Here is a 22486-nt window from a genome sequence, read left to right as displayed (position 1 = left end):
GCGATATGCATAATTACAATTCCCCTACAAATGCTAATTTGAAACTTTACGACATGTTAGTATAGACTCATGTTTTGCAATTTGTTTTATTTTTGACTTTTTCATATTTCAATATATGAAAATCTGTTCAGTTCAAAAATCCTGATGCATAACATTTTTCCGTTTAAAAAAATAGAATAAACAGAAAAAATGATAAATGAATAAACGAATGAACGAACAAATGGGCAATCAAATGAATGAAAAAGGGAAGCTATTTTAAAATTTAAAATAAAATATTCTATCTTTTTTTATCCTTCACTTTTATAAAAATAATTCTCGTCTGTGCAACTTAGATGGGTGCGAAAAAAAAAAAAAAAAAAAATTTGCAGAAAGAGTGTTTGGGAGCTTGGCTCTGTGCATATGTAAACATTTTATTTGCATACATATATATTATATATTATATATTATATATATATATATATATATATGTTCATACATTCGTGCGTATATACATATATTGTATAGATCGTCCCAACGAATGAACAACATCCATTTTTAATTCACCATAATAATTTTACTCTTTTTCTTAAATATGATGCAAATTAAAATTTTGGCAAAATGTTTGGAAAAATTGACATGACTATTTAAATGCAAAAAATAGGATAGCATTTAAAAAGGATATAGAAATTATAGGATATATATTTAAAAATATTATTTCATTATTTACACTTTTTTTTTTAATTTTCTCTTTTCTATAAAGCGTAAAAAATTGTAAGTAGCATTAGCGGCAATGATTGTCATTCTGCAGTGTATAGTATTATATTAGAATGAATTCTATAATGACTCATGTTACACTTTGTATATAATTATTTGTATAATGAAATATATGTAACATTGTGAAGAATGAGATATTATAGTGGGTTAATAAAATACGTATTTTAAAAAAAAAAAAAAAAGAAGATTCGTATGGAAAAATAACAAAAATGAGAATGTAACCATTACTTCGATATTTTATAGTTAAAATAAAAAAAAAAAAAAAAAGGCTAAGGCTAAGGCTAAGGCTAAGGCTAAGGTTAAGGTTAAGGATAAAGATAAGATTAAGGTTATGGATATGGTATTTTGTTAAGCTGGTAGAGTAATAAGAAACGAATTTGAAACTTGTAAAAAGTGTATTTGTATATGTATGTATGCATACATGTACTGCGCTTATTTTTTCTTTTTTTTTTATGTTGCCGTGTTAAGAATTACTTGATTTACCATGAAAAGGGTAATAAATATTAAGGCAAAAAAAAAATGTGCAAAAATTGAAGCAAATGCAAATGAATTTTATGAATACAAAGGGGACACAACAGATAACGGGCATGAACAGAAGGTAAACAGTATAAAAATAAAAGGCGAAAATGTAGAAGTAGGAGTAGAAGTAGAAGAAATAAAAGAAATAAAAGAAATAAATGACGGAAAAGAGAAAATAAAATCCAGCGCTGTAACTACCGGAACTTTATGCGAAAATGTGTTAGAAGAAAATCTCAAAATGAAATTAACTAAAATGGACGTTAGCGATAGAGTTGAATATGACGATAGTTATAGTGGTGGACACAACTGTAGCAACAGTAGCTCCATTAAATGCAGCTTAAATCTCCATGCTAACCGTAGTAATGACGACGACCAAAACGAGTATACGAATGCGGAGCGTGGAGAAGAGAAAGCACCAAACGGTACTAACAGTAATATAAAAAAACTGGATAACATAAGGATAGAAAATAATATAAGCAATCAGAGTTATCTTGTTAATGAAGAGGATAATGTTTATTGTTATAACGAAGTGAAAAGTGAAGATGGGAACCACAAAAGATTCAAAGGAGAGTGCATTAAACGTAAAATTGAGGAAATGAAGAAGGAAATGAAAGAAGGAACGAAGGAAAGCGTGAAGACAGAAGTAACGTACAACAGTTCATACTGTGATAACGATTTTTCCAGCATTACTAACCTCAACGATGTTGAAAAAGAATTCGCAGGACTTGTCGTTAAAAATAAAAAACATAATAAAAATATTTATGAGAAATCGAAAAGCATTAACAATTTAAATGAAAAATGGAAATTATTACCTGCATATTTAAAAGTAAAAGGTTTAGTTAAGCAGCATATAGAATCTTATAATTATTTTATAAAAAGAGAGATAAAAACGATAATGAATGCAACTACTAATAAAATTATAAAATCAGATATTGATGAACATTTCTATGTAGAATTTTTAGACATTTCTGTTGGAAGACCATCAGTAGAAGAAAATATGATTGAAACAAAATTGACACCTCAGATATGTAGACAAAGAGACTTAACTTATTCAGCTCCTATATATGTAGATGTAGAATATGTAAAAGGAAATAGTATAGTTACAAAAAGTAATGTAGAGATAGGTAGACTACCTGTTATGCTAAGAAGTGATATATGTGTATTAAATAATAAGAACGAAGAGGAATTGATGAAATTAGGGGAATGTCCATATGATCCAGGAGGATATTTTATAGTGAAAGGTACTGAGAGGGTTTTATTAATGCAAGAACAGTTATCAAAAAATAGAATCATTGTTGAAATGGATATCAAGCATAATATATGTGCAACTATCACATCTACTACTGCAGAATCTAAAAGTAGATGTGCTATTGTGTATAAAAACAGTAAATTGTATTTGAAGCACAATTCTTTTATTGAAGATATAGGGGTTTGTATTATACTTAAAGCTATGGGATACGAAACCGATCAAGAAATATTTCAAATGATAGGGTCTCATCGAAATTATATGAACGGAATATTACTTTCTTTGTACGAATTATATACAGAAAATATTAAAACAAATTTGGATGCTTTGCTATATATTGGGAAAAAAATTAGACCGAGATTATTAGCCAAAGGGTTCTTTAGTTCAATGAAAGAAAAACAAGTAAAAAATGAAAAGGATATAATTGAAGAAGGATTAGATTTTTTAAGTCGAGTTTTATTATCCCACATTCAGCAGAAGAGTAAGTATGATTTTCGTAACAAAGCTAGATGTATTTGCCTTATGATTAGGAGAGTTTTAGATAGTGCAAATAATCAAAACGAGTTAGATGACAAGGATTATTATGGAAATAAAAGGTTAGAATTAGCTGGACAGTTGATATCATTGCTGTTTGAAGATTTATACAAGCGATTTTATTTCACCTTGAAAAAGCAGATAGACCAAACGCTAAGCAAATATATGCAAAGTAGTTATAACTCGAAAATGAGAAACAATAACGCAAGTGGTTATATCAACTCTAGCGGTAGTAGTAACATCAACAATAACAACAACAGTAGCAGCTATAGTAGCAACTTGAATGATAACTACCCAGACGTTTTTCGAAATTTACCGAAGGATATAATAACAAGAGGAATGCAAACTGCTATATCTACAGGAAATTGGAACATTAAAAGGTTTAAGATGGAAAAGAGTGGAGTGTCACAAGTGTTGTCTCGTTTATCGTTTATTGCATGTATTGGTATGATGACAAGATTGAATTCTCAATTTGAAAAAGGGAGAAAAGTTAGTGGCCCTAGAGCTTTACAACCATCTCAGTGGGGTGTATTGTGTCCATGTGATACACCTGAAGGAGAGTCGTGTGGTTTAGTAAAAAATTTAGCCTTAATGACGCATGTTACAAATGATAATGAAAACAATAAAAATTTGATTGAAATATTATATACGTTAGGTGTAGAAGATAGTGACAGTTTAACAGGAGAAGAAATATACAAAGAAGGTGTTTTCTTTGTTATTTTGAATGGAATATTATTAGGAGTTCATAAAAGGCCTCAACGATTTATGCAAAGAATAAGATATTTAAGGAGATATGGGAAAATAGGTGAATTCGTTTCTATATATGATAACTTTTTACATAATGCTATATATATATCAACAGATGGAGGTCGCTTATGTAGACCGTTAATTATTGTTGAGAATGGAAAATGTAAATTATTACCAGATCATATTAAAGCTTTAGAAAATGGTAAAATTAATTTTTTTGATTTACTGAAAAGTTCAGTTATTGAATGGATTGATGTGAATGAACAGAATAATTTATTAATCGCATTAAATGAGGAAGACATATCTTCAAGTACGACTCATTTAGAAATAGATCCATTAACAATTCTAGGGGTTGTGGCTGGATTAATTCCATACCCAAATCACAATCAAAGTCCAAGGAATACATATCAGTGTGCTATGGGGAAACAAGCCATTGGTGCAATCGGTTATAATCAATTTGTTAGATATGATACATTGTTATATTTACTAGTATATCCTCAAAAACCTTTAGTTAAGTCTAAAACGATTGAATTTATTAATTTTGAAAAATTACCTGCTGGGCAGAATGCAATAGTTGCTGTTATGAGTTTTTGTGGATACGATATTGAAGATGCCATAGTATTAAATAGATCTTCAATAGATAGAGGTTTTGGTAGATGTATGTCCATGCGAAAGCATTCAGTGGAACTGAAAAAATACTTCAATGGATCCAACGATATTGTTTTACCCTCCCCACTGATTATTAACAAAATACAGAAAGAAAAGCAGCACCAACAGCAATATCAGTCTCAGCATCAGTCTCAGCTTCAACCGATACAAGGAAGTGAAGAAGGCACCAAATTGACAAAGATGAACAATAACTTGTTAAGAGTAAAAAATAATACGAATGCACAAATTTTAGCAGATATAAGGAGAGAGGAGGAGTCTACAAGAATTGCATATAAAGATATGAAGAAGTATCACTCGTTAGATATTGATGGAGTTGCATCTATTGGGTACATGTTAAAAGAAGGACAAGTATATGTAAACAAATATTCACCAAAAAATATAAAGGATCATGTGAAAGATACAAGCAAAATCGATATTAATGATTTTAAATTAAATGAAATAAAATATAAAAGTGTATATCCATCTTATATTGATAAAATAATTTTTACAGAAAATTCGGAGGGATTAAAAATATATAAAATAATTATGCGTCAAACAAGATTACCAGAACTAGGTGATAAGTTTAGTTCAAGACATGGACAAAAGGGAGTAGTTGGTTTGTTGGTAAATCAAGAAGATATGCCATTTACTGAGTCAGGAATATGTCCTGATTTAATTATGAATCCACATGGTTTTCCATCACGTATGACTGTAGGTAAATTGCTAGAACTTGTAGCATCAAAATCTGCAGTTATGGATGGAGAGTTTAAATATGGTTCTATATTTAGTGGTACCCCATTTGAAGAAATAGCCAAAATTTTGTTTAGGTATGGTTTTAATTGTTCAAGTAAAGAATTGCTATATTCAGGTTTGACTGGTGAACCTTTAGAGACCTATATTTTTATGGGACCTATTTATTATCAAAAATTAAAGCATATGGTTCAAGATAAAATACATGCTAGGGCTAGAGGGCCAAGACAATTATTAACAAGACAACCTACTGAAGGAAGATCAAAAGAAGGTGGATTACGTTTAGGTGAAATGGAAAGAGACTGCTTAATAGCTTATGGTGTTAGTAATTTATTATTAGAAAGATTAATGCTAAGTAGTGATGTGTGTGATGTTTATATTTGTGAAGACTGTGGTATAATGGGATATGATTTATTTTGTACCTTTTGTAAAAAATACGATAAAAATGTTGTGGTTAAAATGCCATATGCCTGTAAATTGCTATTTCAGGAGCTGCAAACTATGAACGTTTTTCCAAAAATTATAGTAAAGGAGTCCTAGTTTTGATGCACACATCTTTGTGTGTTTTCCTGACATCCTGTATGTATCTCCGTATTCTTCCCCTTGCTTATTAACGCAGCTATTTTTATTGTGCTCATTTCACGTTGTTCTTTTTCTTTTTCCTTTTTCCTTTTTCTCTTTCAACTGTGCTCCATTTTTCTCATTCCTTTTTTCGTTTTGCCTTTTCCTTTTTCCCTTTTTTTTTTTTTGTGTTAATCCATTCTGGATGGCATGCCAAGCAAATGAAAGAGTATGCAAGTAGCTCTAAAGATTTTATAAAACTAACCGCAAAAAAATAAAAATAGGATGTTTACGCGTTTTAATAAATAAAGAAAAAACCATTAATTCGAATGAATTACATATTACACGCTCATAAATTTATGTGTTTTGTGCGCTAGAAAGCTAAAAGCTTTTGTTTTATTTCAAAGGGGCACTAATTTTATTTATAAATGTAGACATGTTTGTAACGTGCTATTTTGAAGTCTTTATTTGGAATTTATAACTATGTGCTGTGTTTTCTTGACGTTATTTCGTTGTTGTACTATTTCGCTGTTGCGTTGTTTCATTATTGCTTTTTCGCTTTTTTGCACTTTTCCTTTTTTTTTTTTTTTTTCCCTTAACCATTGATAAATCTGCAAAATAAATTAAAATAAACTTTTTTGTAAACATTCCATTTTTGTAGTTGCTAATTGGGTATATGTTAGAATCGTTTGTGCTACATACATAATATATGTACATTAAAATATTGACATATTTGCTTTTAAGGGGACTAAAAAAAAAAAAAAAGTACGGCTTCAATGTTTGCCTTTTTTTCAAATATATATTTAATCTGTTACTGGGAATTCATGTATACACAAAACAGATAGGGTTCTTTTTTTTTTTTTTTTTTTTTTTTTTTCCCTTTTCATTTATACGCATAATTAGTTGCTTCTTTCACATTCAAATATATTTGAAGATTCTTTTTTTTTTTTTAAATATTAAATAATGATCCATGTGAAGGATATATTGGGGGAAGGATATTACTGTAGGCAATTTTTTAGCACACGTCTCATTAACTTTAGCATTATTGTGTATGTATACACTGTAAGTTAAAGGATGCTACCTTTTCGTACCGCTGCTTATGCAAGTAGCCTTTGAAGAACATATACAAAGGATTCATAGGAAGGATGTACAATCTAAATTGAGCATGCTCTTATTTACCTTTACTTTTTTAATTATAAACAGTCGTGTTATTATCAGTGCTTGTATATTTCATAAAATTCTCTCAGTCTTAAAAAATGGAATGTTTTAAAACATTCATTTTAAAAGTAGGAGCAGCATGAGTGTTCAAGGAAAGCATAAAAGGATCATATGGATACATACATATTTATATATAAATATGTATATGCGTATATGTATGTACACGTATGTATATGCATATATATAGGTACATGTATGTATATATGCATATTTGTAAATTTGACCCTTGACCTGGTAAACAAACATTAAAAGTATAAATCGTACGGAATGACATCCTCATCTACGTCAATTCCCAAATGGTATATGACCCCCTGAGTATCTTTTTCAGTTAAGCTAGCTATACACTTAATTATTTCGACACATAAACTTTTTCGTTTAAGCCAGGTAGAGTGTAAGTAGCCGTGTTTTCTTTTAATAAGTTCAATTTCTTCCACAGTTAATTTACAATTTTTATTTGTCTCTTCATATATATTTATCTCTTCTTCAATTTGTTGAAGAGATTTTTTATATTTATCGGTATTTTTAATTAACTCTAAATCTTGAATAAGCTTTTTTCTTTTTTTAACAAAATTGTTATAATCATTTTTGGCTATTTCTGTTTCCTCTTTTATTCTTTCGATGTCCTTTTTTAACTTGTTAATTTCTTCCATATTTAAGCTTTTGAACTCTTTTTGATTTATTAAGTAAACCTTTGCTTTTCCGTACTCTTTACATTGAAGTTTGTTTTCCACACTTAGTTCATCCATTAGTTTTTGAACAGAGTTTTTGCTTATACTGCCGTGTAGATTATCATATACGTTGACAACAGAATACGGTCTATTGGTTTGTTTCATATATTTGAAAATTTTTTCTTTTGCTTCTGACTCGCATAAGGTAACTTTAGCTTGTTTTCCTTTGTTTAATTCGTCATTCTTATTCATTTTTTTTTTTATCTTCTTCCCATTTCGTCCTTTTTCTTCGTCGTCTACTTTTTCGTCATCTTGTTTTTTTTCATCTTGGTTTTTGTCTTCATGTTTTTCGTCGTATGCATTTTCATTGTCTGTATTTCCTTCGTCAGCATTTCCATCGTCTGCATTTCCATCGTCTGCATTTCCATCGTCTGCATTTCCATCGTCTGCATTTCCATCGTCTGCTTTTTCGTCGACTACAATTTCTTCTATTTTTTCATTTCCTACTTTTTCATGGTCTGCTTCTTCTTTTATGACGTGTTCAGGATAAATAGTACTTTCTATCTTTAAAGAACTGTCATCCGTTTTTATGTTGTCTTTTTTTCTCATAGTATTGCTACTTTTTTTTTTCACTTTTTCTTTTTTATCATTAGCATGGTGATCCAATTCTTGAATATTTTGTTTTTCCTTTTTATTTTCGTTTACTTTTTTTTTCGCGTTATTAGCTTTATTTATTTTCTTGTCTTTGTCACTATAGTTATTTACATTCCCCTCTTTTTTCCCCTTCTCTACTTTTATATGTTCTATTTTTTCCTCGCATGTTTCTTCATTTTGAATTATCTCTGGTAAGAGCATATTATTTTTATTGCTAGCGGAGTTTATACTTTCAAAATTTGTATTATAATCTTGCTTTTTATTGTTTTTCCTTACATTGGCGTCTTTACCCTTTTTATCATCACACACTTTTTGTTTTTTCTTTGTCATATGCTTCTCCTGTTTTATTTTCTTTTCGTTTACATCATCGTCTAGCTGTTCTTGCACCTTGTCATTAGGTCCCTCTACTCCGACATTTATACCTTCCTCTACTTCGACATTTATACATTCCTTAGCTCCGACATTTATACTTTCCTTTGACTCATCATTTATTCCATCCTTTTCCCCTCCATTTTCTCCTTTTTGCTCATTTTTTTTGTATTTTCTTTTTTTTAAACTCTTTTTATTTTCACTGTCATTAGGTACGTTGACAGGTTTACTAGTATTAGGCGGTCTATTATTTTTCGTTTTGCATTTTTCATATTTTTCATAATTCTCAGATATTTCATCATTTTCCAAATTTTTTTGATTTACATAATTTTCGTGATTTTCATGATTTTCATAATTTTCGTGATTTTCATAATTTTCGTGATTTTCATGATTTTCATGATTTTCATAATTTTCGTGATTTTCATAATTTTCATGATTTTCATAATTTTCAGAATAACTGTTTGTAAAGGGATAATCCCTATGATTTTCTGTTTGATTACACCCCCCCCCATCTTTCCTTTTTACATATTTACCCTTTTCACATTTAATTTTTTTATGTTCTTCTTTGCTATTACCAAACTCATTTATTTTTTTTTCTTCATCTTTATTTTCCGATATGTTCTTATGTTTTTTGCTCCCTTTGCTCTTCGTGTTTTTTTTGGTTAAATTGTTGTTGTTCATACTATTTGTATTTTCCGAATTTTCAACAACATCGTTGATTTTCCCCTTTTCAACCTTGTTTTTGTTTCCACCCTTTTTCATTTTTGATCAACGATGCTTGCGTATTTTGCTTGGTCCAGCTTATAGTCGTATGCTCAGATCAATACAAAGGCAAATGTACACACATACATATGTACGCGCATGCACTTTTTTTATGTGAACATATATTTGACCATTTGAAAAAAAGAGATTATATATTTTAAAATTTGTATCATTTGAGGACTAAGCAAATGTTTTTGCAGTTTAAATTATTCTCTTCCTATTGTTTCAAAAATGCACACATATTTAAATACATGAAAGGGATTGTTAAAATAGTAAAAAAATGCAGGGAGTAGTTAGGATGCTCATATAATATATTTATAAGAAACAATGTGTTGTATATACACTGTTGTTTTCCTTGAAAAGTGGTTTGAAGAATAAACTAGGCTTAATTCGAAGAAGTGTTAATTAAGTTTATTTCTCAGTACACTAAACAAAAAAAGGGGGGATAATGGAAGAAATTCAAATGCATACAAAAAAAAAAAAAAAAAAAAAAAAAAGGAAAAACAAAAAAGAAAACATATGCATATACATATACATATACATACACACATACATATACATATACATATATATATTTATATTTATATATTTATAGCCAAATAGCATACTCCACGTGGGGCTGAACATAAAAAATGGGACTACTGAAAAGAAAGAAATACATAATTAATGATGTGCAAATATCTTAAGTTTTTTACATGGTAAAAAGGGAAAATAAACAACGAAACAGGAAAACAAAAAGCGGCTAGTTCTACCTAATGTTTCTACCTAATGTTGTATTTATAGTGTGCGTATTCGACGAAACTGCCCTGGTTGAATATTAATTTAGACAGTGGTTTATTTAGTAGATGCAAAAGATATAACAGCACGCAAGCACTAATGCCCTTGTTGCATGTTAGTATAACTACATTTTCTTCATTTAGTAGACCGTATTTATCAAGTATGTTCTTTATCTCTAATTCGTTTTTAAATGTTACATATTTATATGTTTCATAATGTTGATTTAAAAAATAATGATATGGTATATTTATTGAAAAAGGAATATGATTATTAATTTTTTTCTCCTTTTCATTTATTGATAATAATGCACTAAAGAATTTGTTAGGTCTAGTGTCAACTAGTAAATAGTTTGTTATTTGTAGCTTTTCTTTTGATATAATAAGCTTTTCTATATCTAAATAATAGTATATGCTTGTTTTCAAATTATTATTTATTTCATCCTCATTTTTATTTAAATGTTCTTCAATTATTTTATCTACATTTTTACTTTTCTCCTTATCTATTATATGAATATTACTTTCTTTTTCTACAGATGTTATTGTATCTTTTTCCTCATTTAACCACTTATTTAAACCGCCATTTAAAATTTTTACATTTTTGAAACCGTAAATTTTAAACATGAACCAAATTCTAGGAGCATAAAATATATCATCTTTTTCATAAAAAATAATTGGTATATTTTCTAGAGAAGTTTTTCTTATATTCGTTTCATTTCTTGTCAATAATTCCTTTAAGTACGTAAAAAATTCGGACTGTGTTGGAAAAAAAAAAGAAAAAATCGAATTTTCATTAGATGTAACTACTGAGTCAAAGTTGATGCTTCCTTCTATTTTTTCCTCCTGATCACCGCCATTAAATAAATTTTCACTTTTATGTACTTTTATATTATACCAACTGGTGTCGAAGAGCAAATACTCTTTTTTGTTTTTTATAAGGTTGTACAATTCATCGGTTTCAATTAAGTAGCTGTATTTTTTTTCTTTTACTGCACTAAATTTTCTCATGAGTTGTACGCTATTAGACGAAAACAACTCTTTAGCAGAGTTTTTAAACAACCATTTTGTTGGGTTAGAAATTTTTGTGAAATTACACCTTTGCATGATGGGTTATTATATATGCATATGAGTATAATATGTATATATATTTATATCTATATTTTTTTTAAAACGAATGGAATTTTTTTTTTTCTTTTTTTTTTTCACAATATTTATGTACTCTTTAAGGAAAATGAACTACCTTCTTAAAAGAAGAAGTAGAAGAACTCACATATAAAAAAAATTGGTTCAATATGAACGCGCTGTGGTATATTGTGCATATGCTATTTTATTGTTCCGCAGTATTGTGCTTTATTTTGCTCTATGTGTTTGCCTTATGTTTTTGCTTTACGTTTTTGCTTTATGTTTTTGCTTTATGTTTTTGCTTTACGTTTTTGCTTTATGTTTTTGCTTTACGTTTTTGCTTTACGTTTTTGCTTTACGTTTTTGCTTTATCTTTTTTTTTTTTTAAGTTATAAAATTCTTTCATTTTAAGTCTAAAATACAGACATCTTATACTTTTTATAAATAACAATAAAATATATTTGTGTACATTGCATAGTTCTCTTTTTTTTGCAATACATAAAAATTTTATTAACATGAAAATTGTATATCAACTAGGTACAAAGAATTGTTTAAAAATAGTTTTTATTTTACGTGTTAACGATAAATAGTATTTCACCGCAAACATTTAAAAAAATACTTTTATATTTATATAATATAACGCCCATGGATGGCTTTTACTTACTGCTGAATGTGTTATATAGTTTTTTGTTATCTACGTAATCCGAAGCAGTGAGCATTTTTTTTTTTTTTGTAGCATAGTGGGCGTACGTCTATTGTTTCTTTATTAAATTTGTTTCCTTCTTTAAATAAATGATTACTGTAAATTTTAATTTTTTTTTTTTTTTCTTTAACGTTTTGTACTTCTTTTAAAAAAGATTGTGGGGGAAAAGAAAAAACAAATTCTTTTATTTTTCATTTACATAGTTATACTGTTCGTAGACAAAGCTCTCTTTTGATGTACTTGGATTAATCTGTAGTTATTGCGAGAACAGGTCGCATAATGAATAGGACTTGCATAAATCTTTCAGTTCTTTTTTAAAATTGGTCCCATGTCCATATATGTGAATGAATGCGTTTAGTATTATACTATAATGAAAATTAAATTTCATCCATGTATGGAAATTTTTTTTTTTTTTTTTTTTTTTGCATGGTTTATTAAAAAGAAACATTAAAACTTAACAGGTAAATATTTTAATTTTTAATTATTTTTTTTTATAAATTATGAATATATAGTATATGAGAATATTTTAACTAAACAGTAAATATGTTTCAATTATTATTCTTTGTTTTGTTTTGTTTTGTTTAGTTCTGTTATATGTTGTATGTTATGTGCTATCTGTTATTTGTCATTTGCCATTTGTTATTTGTTATTTGTTATTTGTTTTTCATTATTTGTTATTTATTATTTATTTTTTATTTTTTTACGAAAAAAAGGAGTGCACAATTTTAGTAGATTGAAAATATATGAAACATTCATTTCTATAAAAATATTTTTTTTTTCATCTAAAGTAAATTTGTTTTAAGGAGTTGAAGTTTCATATTTTTATATTTCCATAAAATACTTATGTGTATATGTATACATATATATTAATTTTTTCAATTTAAATATATGGTAAATACCAAATTTTTTAAAATCGCCAAACTGGTATTTTGCAAAATATTAATGTGTTGTAAAAATTTATCGGTGTGCAATGTTGTAACAGCAAAAAAGGAGGGAACGAATAAACAACAATGAACAAACAAGCAAACAAATGTGCAAACAAATTAGTAGTCGTACAAATTAACAAACATACAAAAAAACATATATGCATGGAAATAATGATTAATAAAAATGTACTTTACACGGCTTGTTATTTATCTATGCCTTTCCTTTCTGTACTTTTCCTTTTTCGTTTAATTTTTTTACTATAACTTGTTCATAAAAGAACAATTTTTAAATAGTTTTTCATTTTAATTTTTATCATTGTTTTCGTTGTTATTTTTATTTTTTTTTTCGTTATTGTTTTTATTTTTTTTAAACCTTAAAAGTTGTAACTGTCCCAATAAAATATTATTTTGTTGGTCTACTCATATTTAACCTGAAAAAAAAAAAAAATAAAGAAAAGACAAAATATAAAGTGTGTTGAGAAGGGAAAAAAAAAAAAAAAAAGGACGAATATTCCATACAAATTCAAAAATGTATTTAATAAAATAGAGGAAGTAAAATTATATTTTTTTGTTTTTGTTTTTTTTGATATAAGAACAAGTTTTGTTGTATTTTTACTGCATGTTCTGAGTTAACAATAATCATTTGTTTTCTTTTTTTCAAAATATAGAAGATAAGTTCAGGATAGTACAACTGGCAAGTATACTTTTTATGTGGGGGACAAAAGGAGAAAAAATACAGCAACATGTAAATATACACACATTTAAATAGATACACATATATATATATATATATATATATATATATATATATATATATATATATATATATATATATATATTTATACATACATGTATTCATTTATAAGTACAAATGTATACAATTTCAATTTACACATAGTTGAGAAAAAAAAATAAAAATTTACTTGTCCTGTTAATGTAAGTAGTACAACAAAAAATATGCTAGCGAAAAGAAAGGACATCCTCATTTTCGAGAAATGGTGTTATGTCAACAAAGAGAGACAACGAAAAATGAAACAAAAGAAAAGAAGAAAATTGCTAAAATGGAAATATTTGTATAGTGAAAATACGAATAATAAAGCTCGCAATTTAAAAAAAAAAAAAACCTTAGTATGCAAGGTAAGTAGAATTGTAGACTCTTATTTAAAAAGAAATGTAACAAGAAACAATAGCCGTAAACGTATTTTAAGGATAAAAAGATTAAAAAAGATGAAGAGAAATAGTGAGACTGATAAAAAAGGAAGCAGTGTGGATGCAAATATAAAATTGTTACAACGCAGAATGGAACTTGTAAAGTTGTTATTACTACGAGAGAAATTTTCATATTTAAATTATAAGCCAAATAAGAGTTATGATGAAAAAAATTTTTACAGTGATTCAACATCGGCATCGTCAAAAGGGTTTGTAGAGTACATAGATAAAGGAGGTAATAATGGGAGTAGCAATAATTTTGAGTACAGCAACGATAGTAGTAATGGAGGTGGTCATAATGTTAATCATATTGGCTGGAAAAAATGGGAAAAGAGTTTCATAAATGGAAAACAAAGAAGTTTTGACTATGTAAATCAGGTAAATTGCAGTAGAAGTGTTGAAGTGCATACTTTATTTACTTTCTTCTGCACAAAACTAAAAGTGAAAGATAAAGAGTATTTTAAAAATAAAAATATGCTACATAAAATTCCATTAAAGAAAAATGACTTTATTAAGGTTCAGAGTAGCAAAGAGTACTCTACCAAACTGAGTAATGAGTACATACCTAAGAATAAGGAAAAAGTATTAAATGATATAAGAGGTAGTCCTAATAAAGCTCCACCTTATAAAAATTACAACAATAGTCATAGTAATATGAACAATGCATATAATAATTGTAATAATAATAATTGTGTAAATGATGGAAATGACAATAGTAGCGAATATAAGGAAAACGTACATTATGAGGATGTTGGTAATAACGTAATTACAAATGCTTGTAATAAAGAAGAGCAAGATGTGAATAATGTTAAAGAAGCTGAGATTAATGAAGATCAGTTTGCAGATGAATTTGAATTCGATGATTTTGATAGCGAAGGGAATAGAAAAGAGAAAACTTATTACACAGACAGGTGTATGTTAGATAAGAGCGTAAAAAGAGAGTCCATATTGGACAAGTTAAACTTAGGATTGGATGATAAAAAAAGTTCTACAGGTAAAAATGAACAAGCAATGAGAAATAAAATGTCTAATGGTAAAGGTACCCCCACAATCTCTATGTCAACCAGTGATAAAAAGGAGCAAATAACAAATAAGCTATATAGTGCGAAAAGTGGAATTAGTCCTTCTAACATTCCCGTGGAGAAAAGAGAGAAAGAAAATCTAAAAAAGGAAGTTGAAGATGTAAAAAATGAACCTAATAAAGAAAAAATGTTACATATGAAAAATAATGGTAAAATGGGAAGGATACAAAAAAGTAATAATAACATGAAACATTCAATACAACATGATAAAATGTTCCCCCCTAAGAAGGGACCCAATAAGAATTATCCCTTACAAGAAGTTCAGTTAGAAGATAAACAAAAGCATCTTATTGAAAACCCATTGAATAGTCAAGAAAATATCCCAATAAAAGGGCAAATGGGGTATGACATGAAAGGGAAAATGGGTTATAATAAGAACAGCCAAATGGGTTATAATATGAACAACCAAGTTGGATACAATATGATGAACGGCTATATGGGGTACGATATGAACAACCATATGGGATACGACATAAGCGGATATATGGATTATAGTATGAACAGCCAAATGGGTCATAATATGAACAGCCAAATGGGTCATAATATGAACAGCCAAATGGGTCATAATATGAACAGCCAAATGGGTCATAATATGAACGGCCAAATGGGTCATAATTTGAACAGCCAAATTGGCTATACCGTGAGTAATGCACCAAATTACCTAATGAACAGTACTGCTAACTGGCAGTTGAATAACCCCATGAATATGTCAACACAAGTCTGCAACATTTCTACCCCGTTTCCCTTAGGAAATGGTAATGAAAACTTAATGAATAATGAAATAGCAAACTATTATTCTAATTTTGGAAGCTATAATAATAATAATGATATTAATGAAAATAGTGGTGGTGATAACCAAATGATTACATGTGGTGAGGAGATTAAAAATATGAGTTTGAATAATAAAAATTTAGTCTTATATAATAAGGGTAAATTAAAATATGATGAAGATTTTACTTTAAATTACATCCTTCAAAAATGTGAAGACGATGACAAGTTTTTTTGTAGCAATTATAATGATAACTACAATAGCAATAATAATAGTGGTAATAATAATTTTGACGCTTTAGAAAATGTAGATGAAAAAAGAGGCGAGCTAAGAAGGTATACCAATGGAATGAATAGGCTCGTAGAACAAATGTATTTTTACGACAACTTTTATGATGAGTATAAAATATGCGATGAAAAAACAAAGTCTTCGAGCAGTTTTCAAAATATTGTTGACACTTCTTTAAATTTGAATGTTCATGATGAGAATAGTGAACGGGTAGGAGATAACCAAGAGAGTAAACAGTTAATTTCCAAAATGGAATTAAAAATAAATGAGATCGAAAAAAATATAAAAGAATTAAAGGGTAAGGAAAAAACGAATGGACAACTTGTAAATAATGATGAGGATAATGATGATGATGATGATGAGAAAAAAAAAAAAAAAAAAAAAAACAATGATATCACTACCGATGGAAGGAAATCAAAAAATGATACGATCATAAATAAGCTGAAAAAGGAAATTGAGAAAATTAAGAGGGAAAATATGAAGAACAAAAAAAAGAAGAAGAAGAAAGATTCGAAAATTAAAAAGAGAGGGGAAGAAGAGGGGGGAGAAAACCACACGAAAGAAATCATAGGAAAGGAAGATGTTGCACGAGATATGGACAAAGGAGTAGACAAAGATGCGGAAGGATGTGCGAACGGAAGTGAACAGGGGAAAAATAATAACTTCCTTATAGACAACCTAATTAACACTGAGAACTTAAATAATTTAAAGAGTGAAATAATGAATAATGTGTACTATTATATATACGAATCATATGACCAGAAGGATTATGAAATTTTAGAAAATCTAGCTAAAAAACATGAAATAAAAGGAAGAAAAATAACTTATAATGTTAATTTACCCAAATACAATTTTCATGATAAAAGAACATCAAGTGCTTGGTTTCTAAACCCACAATATGAAAATTATATGATAGAAAAAAAGAAAACAAGAAAAAAAGAGTATTCCTCATCAACATATGAAATGATAGAATTTCTATTCAATGATAAAGAAATTAATATGGACCCTAAAAAAATAGAAGAAAATAAAAGTGCACTTATATCAGATATTAGAGACAGCGATTTCTCGTATGAAAGTTTTATAAGTGAAAAAAAGAAAAAGTTGAAAAGAAATAAAATAGATTTAATTAAAATGAAAAATACCATTATTTTCAAAAAAGGACGGAGTATTAAGTTAGAAAAAAATGAACTAAAGCAAAATTCGAATAACGGTATAGTAAACACAACAGGTGAGTGCAAACAAGAGGGAGGGCAAGGGGAGGGGAAAACACCTGGTGAACCTCAACAGGTGGAAGAACAACCAAGGAAGGACCACAGTGAAAATGATTTGTTTGGAACAATTAACAATTATGTACCTGATATGTCCCTATTCGATATTTTTAATATCGTTACGGATGAGGAGGATAAGTACAGCAAAAATGGAAAAGAGGTTGTACCCTGTGTAGATGTGATACAAGTTCAGACAGAAGAGGACGATAAGGAAGTAACGGATGGCAAGGAAGTGGTGGATGGAAAGAAAGCGGTGGGTGACAAGGGAATAAACACCGAAGGGAAAGTTACTGATGACAAGGATGTAGACGTCGAGAGGGAAGCCGCTGTTAACAATGAAATAGAAAAAAAGAAGAGAGAAAAAGAGCTCCTAGAACTAGAAATAGAGAATATAAAAAAGAAAAAGGAGTTAGAAGAGTTAGAACTGCAACTAATAGAAAATAAAAAAAAAAAAGTTTTAGCTATGAAATCCACAGATGACAGGGAAAAAGAAACGAATTCAAAAAAGGAGAGAATACAAACAAAAGAGAGCATACACACAAAAGAGGATGCAAGTGAGGATAAGATAAATAAGGAGGAGGAAGACAGTAAAGGGTGTGACAAAATCTCGAATGAAATGAGTGAGCAACAGAGGGAAAATGCTGTCGAGGTGAAAGATAACAAAATTGTGGAAGAAAAGAAAAATAAAACAAGCGAATCTCTATCACTACAAGAAAATGAAATTAATGATTGCTTGAATGATTATATAAAACAAAAAAAAAAGAAGGAAAAAAAAAAAAACAGTTGGGCCATGTATGGTAGACCTAAGGTTAAAAGAGAAAGAAACAATATTTTGAGAAAAATGTCCACTTCAAAAAGTTTTGATGTATTTGATAAGTACACTTATTATGCTGAAAGATTTTTCGAAATTGTCACAGGATATAATAGTGAACCAGATAATTTTTCCCATTACAGTGAGAAGGAAGATAGTATAAAGGAAGTTAGCACAGAGGATAATAAGAATAAAAATATTGGTAATGGTAATAATAATGATAACGGTAATATCAATAGTAACAGTAATAGTAAATGTAATAATAAAAGTAAACAAGAAGAGTGGTGTAAATCTAATGGATATAAAATGGACATTCATAATATAGGAGAAAAAATAAAAAAGAATATTAATGAAAATTATGATTTTTATCTATTGGGTAGACCAAAATATGAAAAAAGGAATAATTATCATAAATCTAAATCTACTACTCATAATACTATTTTAAAAAAAAATGGTATAAAAACGAAAAAAAAAAAAAAAAAAATTTCTTTAAATAGATCTATTTCACAAAATAAGCTTTCCAAAATTGACCAGTTCAATATAGGTGTTATAGAAAGCACAAAATTAAAGTTAAAGGAAAAAATAGAGCAAAAAAATAATTATTCATTTGTCCGTAATATTATGGGCAAAAATTTGCAAAAATACAATTTAATCAATGATGAAGAAAGGGTAAAAAACGTCGATTTGAAATTTAAAAGGAAAATGATATATGAGGCATTGGATGACACTGATTTTGTTGGAGACTTGGATGAAATAAGGAAAGAAAATTTTGAAGAAATGCATATTAAAAATGGTTCTTTTTGTGAAAAGCGTGGTGAGTCTGAGTTATTGGCGTACAGGAGAGAAAATATAAACCAACTGAGCAAAAAGGAAGAGGTGAGAAGGTTAGAAGAGATTAAGTGGGTGGAGGAAATGAAGCAGGTGGAAGAAATGAAGCGAATGGAAGAGGTGAAGCGAGTTGAGGATATAAGAAGAAAAAAGGAGTTAAGAGAGTTAGAAGAAAAGAGAATGGCCAAGGCAATGCAGGAAGAAATGAAGCGGATAGAAGAAGCGAAAAGGGTGGAAGAAGCGAAAAGGGTGGAAGAAGTGAAAAGGGTGGAAGAAGCGAAAAGGGTGGAAGAAGCGAAAAGGGTGGAAGAAGCGAAAAGGGTGGAAGAAGCGAAAAGGGTGGAAGAAGCGAAAAGGGTGGAAGAAGCGAAAAGGGTGGAAGAAGCAAAAAGGATGGAAGAAAAGAGGGTACAAGAAATGAAAAGACAGGAAGAAAAAAGAAGACGGGAAGAGATAAAAAGACGGGAAGAGATAAAAAGACAGGAAGAGATAAAAAGACGGGAAGAGATAAAAAGACGGGAAGAAAAAAGAAGACGGGAGGAGATAAAAAGACAGGAAGAGGTAAAAAGATTGGAAGAAGTGAAAAGAATGGAAGAGATAGAAAGACTAGATGAGATAAAAAGACTGGAAGAATTAAAACAACTGGAGGAAAAAAGGCTGGAAGAAATGAAGATACTGGCGCAATTGAGAAAATTAGAAGAATTAAAAAAAGTGGAAGAAATGGGAGAGGACAATCGATTAGGACTGTTAGAACTTTTAGGTGAAAAAAAGGAAGGCACAGAAATGAAAAAACGAGAAGAAGAACAAAGTCTAGGAAATGTAAAAGAAAAGGACTTATTCAGTAATTTTTTAAAAAAAATATATAGAGCAAATCCGTTGTCCTATTATTACTTAAAGGAAGATAGGGATAAAATTGGAAAATTAATAAGCGACAAAGAAAAAGAAGCAGATGAAGAAATGAAGTCAAATTTGTTAGACACATTAGAAAAGGAAAAGCAACAAAGAAACAGAGAAAGTGCCAATTATTTTAGCACAAAAAATAATTTAATTATTGATGGAAAAAAAGAAGATAAGGATGAATACGACCATAAGGATGAGGATGGATACGAAGATAACGACCAAAATGTGAAAGAAGAGGACAAAAATATAAAAAAGAAAATCATGCCCAACTTATCTTGCACAAAAAATTATGACATTTTTGATCAACTAGAAAAACAAAGGAAAAGAATTTTTCGGGAAAAAAAGGCTAGCAGTAAAATCAGTTCAAACAAAGTTGGTAACAGGAATTTGTTAAAAAATACGTACATGAACAATTCGCTGATAATAAGCAGTCTCAAAAATAAGAAGCAGGAGAAGCCACAGGAAGTGTTCCAGAGAGAGGAGCAGCAGGAGAAGCCACAGGAAGTGTTCCAGAGAGAGGAGCAGCAGGAGAAGCCACAGGAAGTGTTCCAGAGAGAGGAGCAGCAGGAGAAGCCACAGGAAATGTTCCAGAGAGAGGAGCAGCAGGGGGGGAAAATACAGCGGAAGCAGATGCAGGAAGAGAAGAAAAAAATGTTACTGAGGATGAGGAATAGAAATTTAAAGTACAACAGTTTGCAAGGGGAAAATTTGCGTCATTTTATGGAAAAAAATTTAGGAAATAACATATCGGTATCAGACAATGAGGATAACATATATGGCACTAATGATGACGAGCATGATGTACATAATGTACATGATGTATATGATGTACATGATGTATATGATGTACATGATGTATATGATGTACATAATGTATATGATGTACATAATGTACATGGTGTATATGATGTAAATGATGTATATGATGCACATGGTGTACATGATACACATGGTGTATATAATTTACATAACCCATATGTCGCACATAACGTGAACGATTCACATGATGATATTTTTTTGACAGAAACAGAAGAGTCATTTTTAAAAATTGACGAGAGTGATATATCAAACTCACATATATTTAAAACACACATATATAAAGAATCCTACAACAATAAGGGAAAGGATGGTGATCGAGATATTAGAGAATACTTCAAGAACAACTATGAGTCTTCAGATATAAGAAATGATTCCCTTTATCCTGAAAACTTTACACTATCAGATGAAATAAATAATATCAGTAGTTCTAATGCTTATAAACATAGTGGTTGGACATATGACGAGCTACTGAAAAGTTATGAAAAAGAAATTAATATAAATAGAAACCTAAAGAATTACAGAAATGAAGAAATGAAAAACAAATATCCATATTTGGGGTATTATAAGGATGATTTATCAAAAAATAGTGAAGAGGCTCATTTTGATTTTGAAAAGAAAAAAAGTGAATATGAAAAGAAAAATTTTTACAATATAGATAGGTATAATTTATATGACAATAATATCTTAACAAGTAGGGATTCAATAAAAGCTGAGGAAAAAAATTTTTCGAATTTTGATTCTTTAAAGGGTTCATCTTCATATTATTATTATTATTATAAAAAAGGGGACCCTTTTACTAATTATTCCTTTGAAAAAATGAGGAGTGAAAATTATCATTATGTAAAGGGGACTGTGGCGGGGGAAGGAAGCTCTAACCTCAAATTTGATTACAACGATGGTGGTAATAATGCCATTGGCGGTTCTAATGACCTTGGAAGTAGTAGTGCCATCGATAGTAATAACTACATTGACGGTAGTAACAACATTGATGGTAGTAACAACATTGATGGTAGTAATAACATTGATGGTAGTAACAACATTGATGGTAGTAATAACATTGATGGTAGTAATAACATTGGTTGTAACGGAAGAGGTGATCATAACGATCATGGGGATATACTCACGAAAATTATGAACAATTTAAATGGTTTAAACAACAAAATAAAATCCATAGAACTTAATTTCAATAATGATAAGTATGAAAAAAATATTTCCGATATATATAATACAGACGATTTTAAAAAAGATGAGGATTTATATTCTTACTCAAATTATCAAAGTAACGGTCTGGTAAATATAAACATGCATAATAGTTATAAGGACATGCATTCGCGTTATTACGTTTAAACAGTTCACAAATTATTTGCACAAGAGGGGTATAAATTTTAATAAACATTGCAACATCCTTTTTTGCAAACAACTGAGTGTATATATATATATATAACAACGTCACTTATTTGAGTTGACTGAGTATTGATACTATGGAAAAGGGACTTAATATATAACGAGAAAACTTGAAAAAATAATTCCTGAGAAATGTAGGCCTGACTTCACATTGT

The 22486-nt window shown here is 29.0% G+C and overlaps 4 protein-coding genes across 4 annotated transcripts; 2 read left to right on the top strand and 2 right to left on the bottom strand.

Moving 5' to 3' along the window:
* Positions 1-1237: 1237 nt before the first annotated feature.
* RPC2 (DNA-directed RNA polymerase III subunit RPC2, putative) lies at positions 1238-5737 on the top strand (the record flags this gene model as incomplete). The annotated part of the gene is made up of 1 exon (XM_029007131.1): positions 1238-5737. The coding sequence occupies one exon, from the start codon at positions 1238-1240 to the stop codon at positions 5735-5737; it is 4500 nt and encodes a 1499-aa protein (XP_028863552.1).
* Positions 5738-7221: 1484 nt separating this feature from the next.
* Positions 7222-9429, bottom strand: PmUG01_13016500 (Tat binding protein 1(TBP-1)-interacting protein, putative; the record flags this gene model as incomplete). Its single annotated transcript, XM_029007130.1, has 1 exon — positions 7222-9429. The coding sequence occupies one exon, from the start codon at positions 9427-9429 to the stop codon at positions 7222-7224; it is 2208 nt and encodes a 735-aa protein (XP_028863551.1).
* A 761-nt stretch (positions 9430-10190) lies between these two features.
* Positions 10191-11210, bottom strand: PmUG01_13016400 (rhodanese like protein, putative; the record flags this gene model as incomplete). Its single annotated transcript, XM_029007129.1, has 1 exon — positions 10191-11210. One exon carries the CDS (start codon positions 11208-11210, stop codon positions 10191-10193), a length of 1020 nt encoding a protein of 339 aa, XP_028863550.1.
* Positions 11211-13910: 2700 nt separating this feature from the next.
* Positions 13911-22274, top strand: PmUG01_13016300 (conserved Plasmodium protein, unknown function; the record flags this gene model as incomplete). The annotated part of the gene is made up of 1 exon (XM_029007128.1): positions 13911-22274. One exon carries the CDS (start codon positions 13911-13913, stop codon positions 22272-22274), a length of 8364 nt encoding a protein of 2787 aa, XP_028863549.1.
* Positions 22275-22486: the final 212 nt, after the last annotated feature.

This window comes from Plasmodium malariae (genome assembly GCF_900090045.1).
Source record: "Plasmodium malariae genome assembly, chromosome: 13".
In the NCBI taxonomy this organism is placed as follows: Eukaryota; Apicomplexa; class Aconoidasida; order Haemosporida; family Plasmodiidae; genus Plasmodium; species Plasmodium malariae.
The sequence above is the reverse complement of the archived record's forward strand: the minus strand, read 5'-3'. Positions and strand labels throughout refer to the sequence as shown.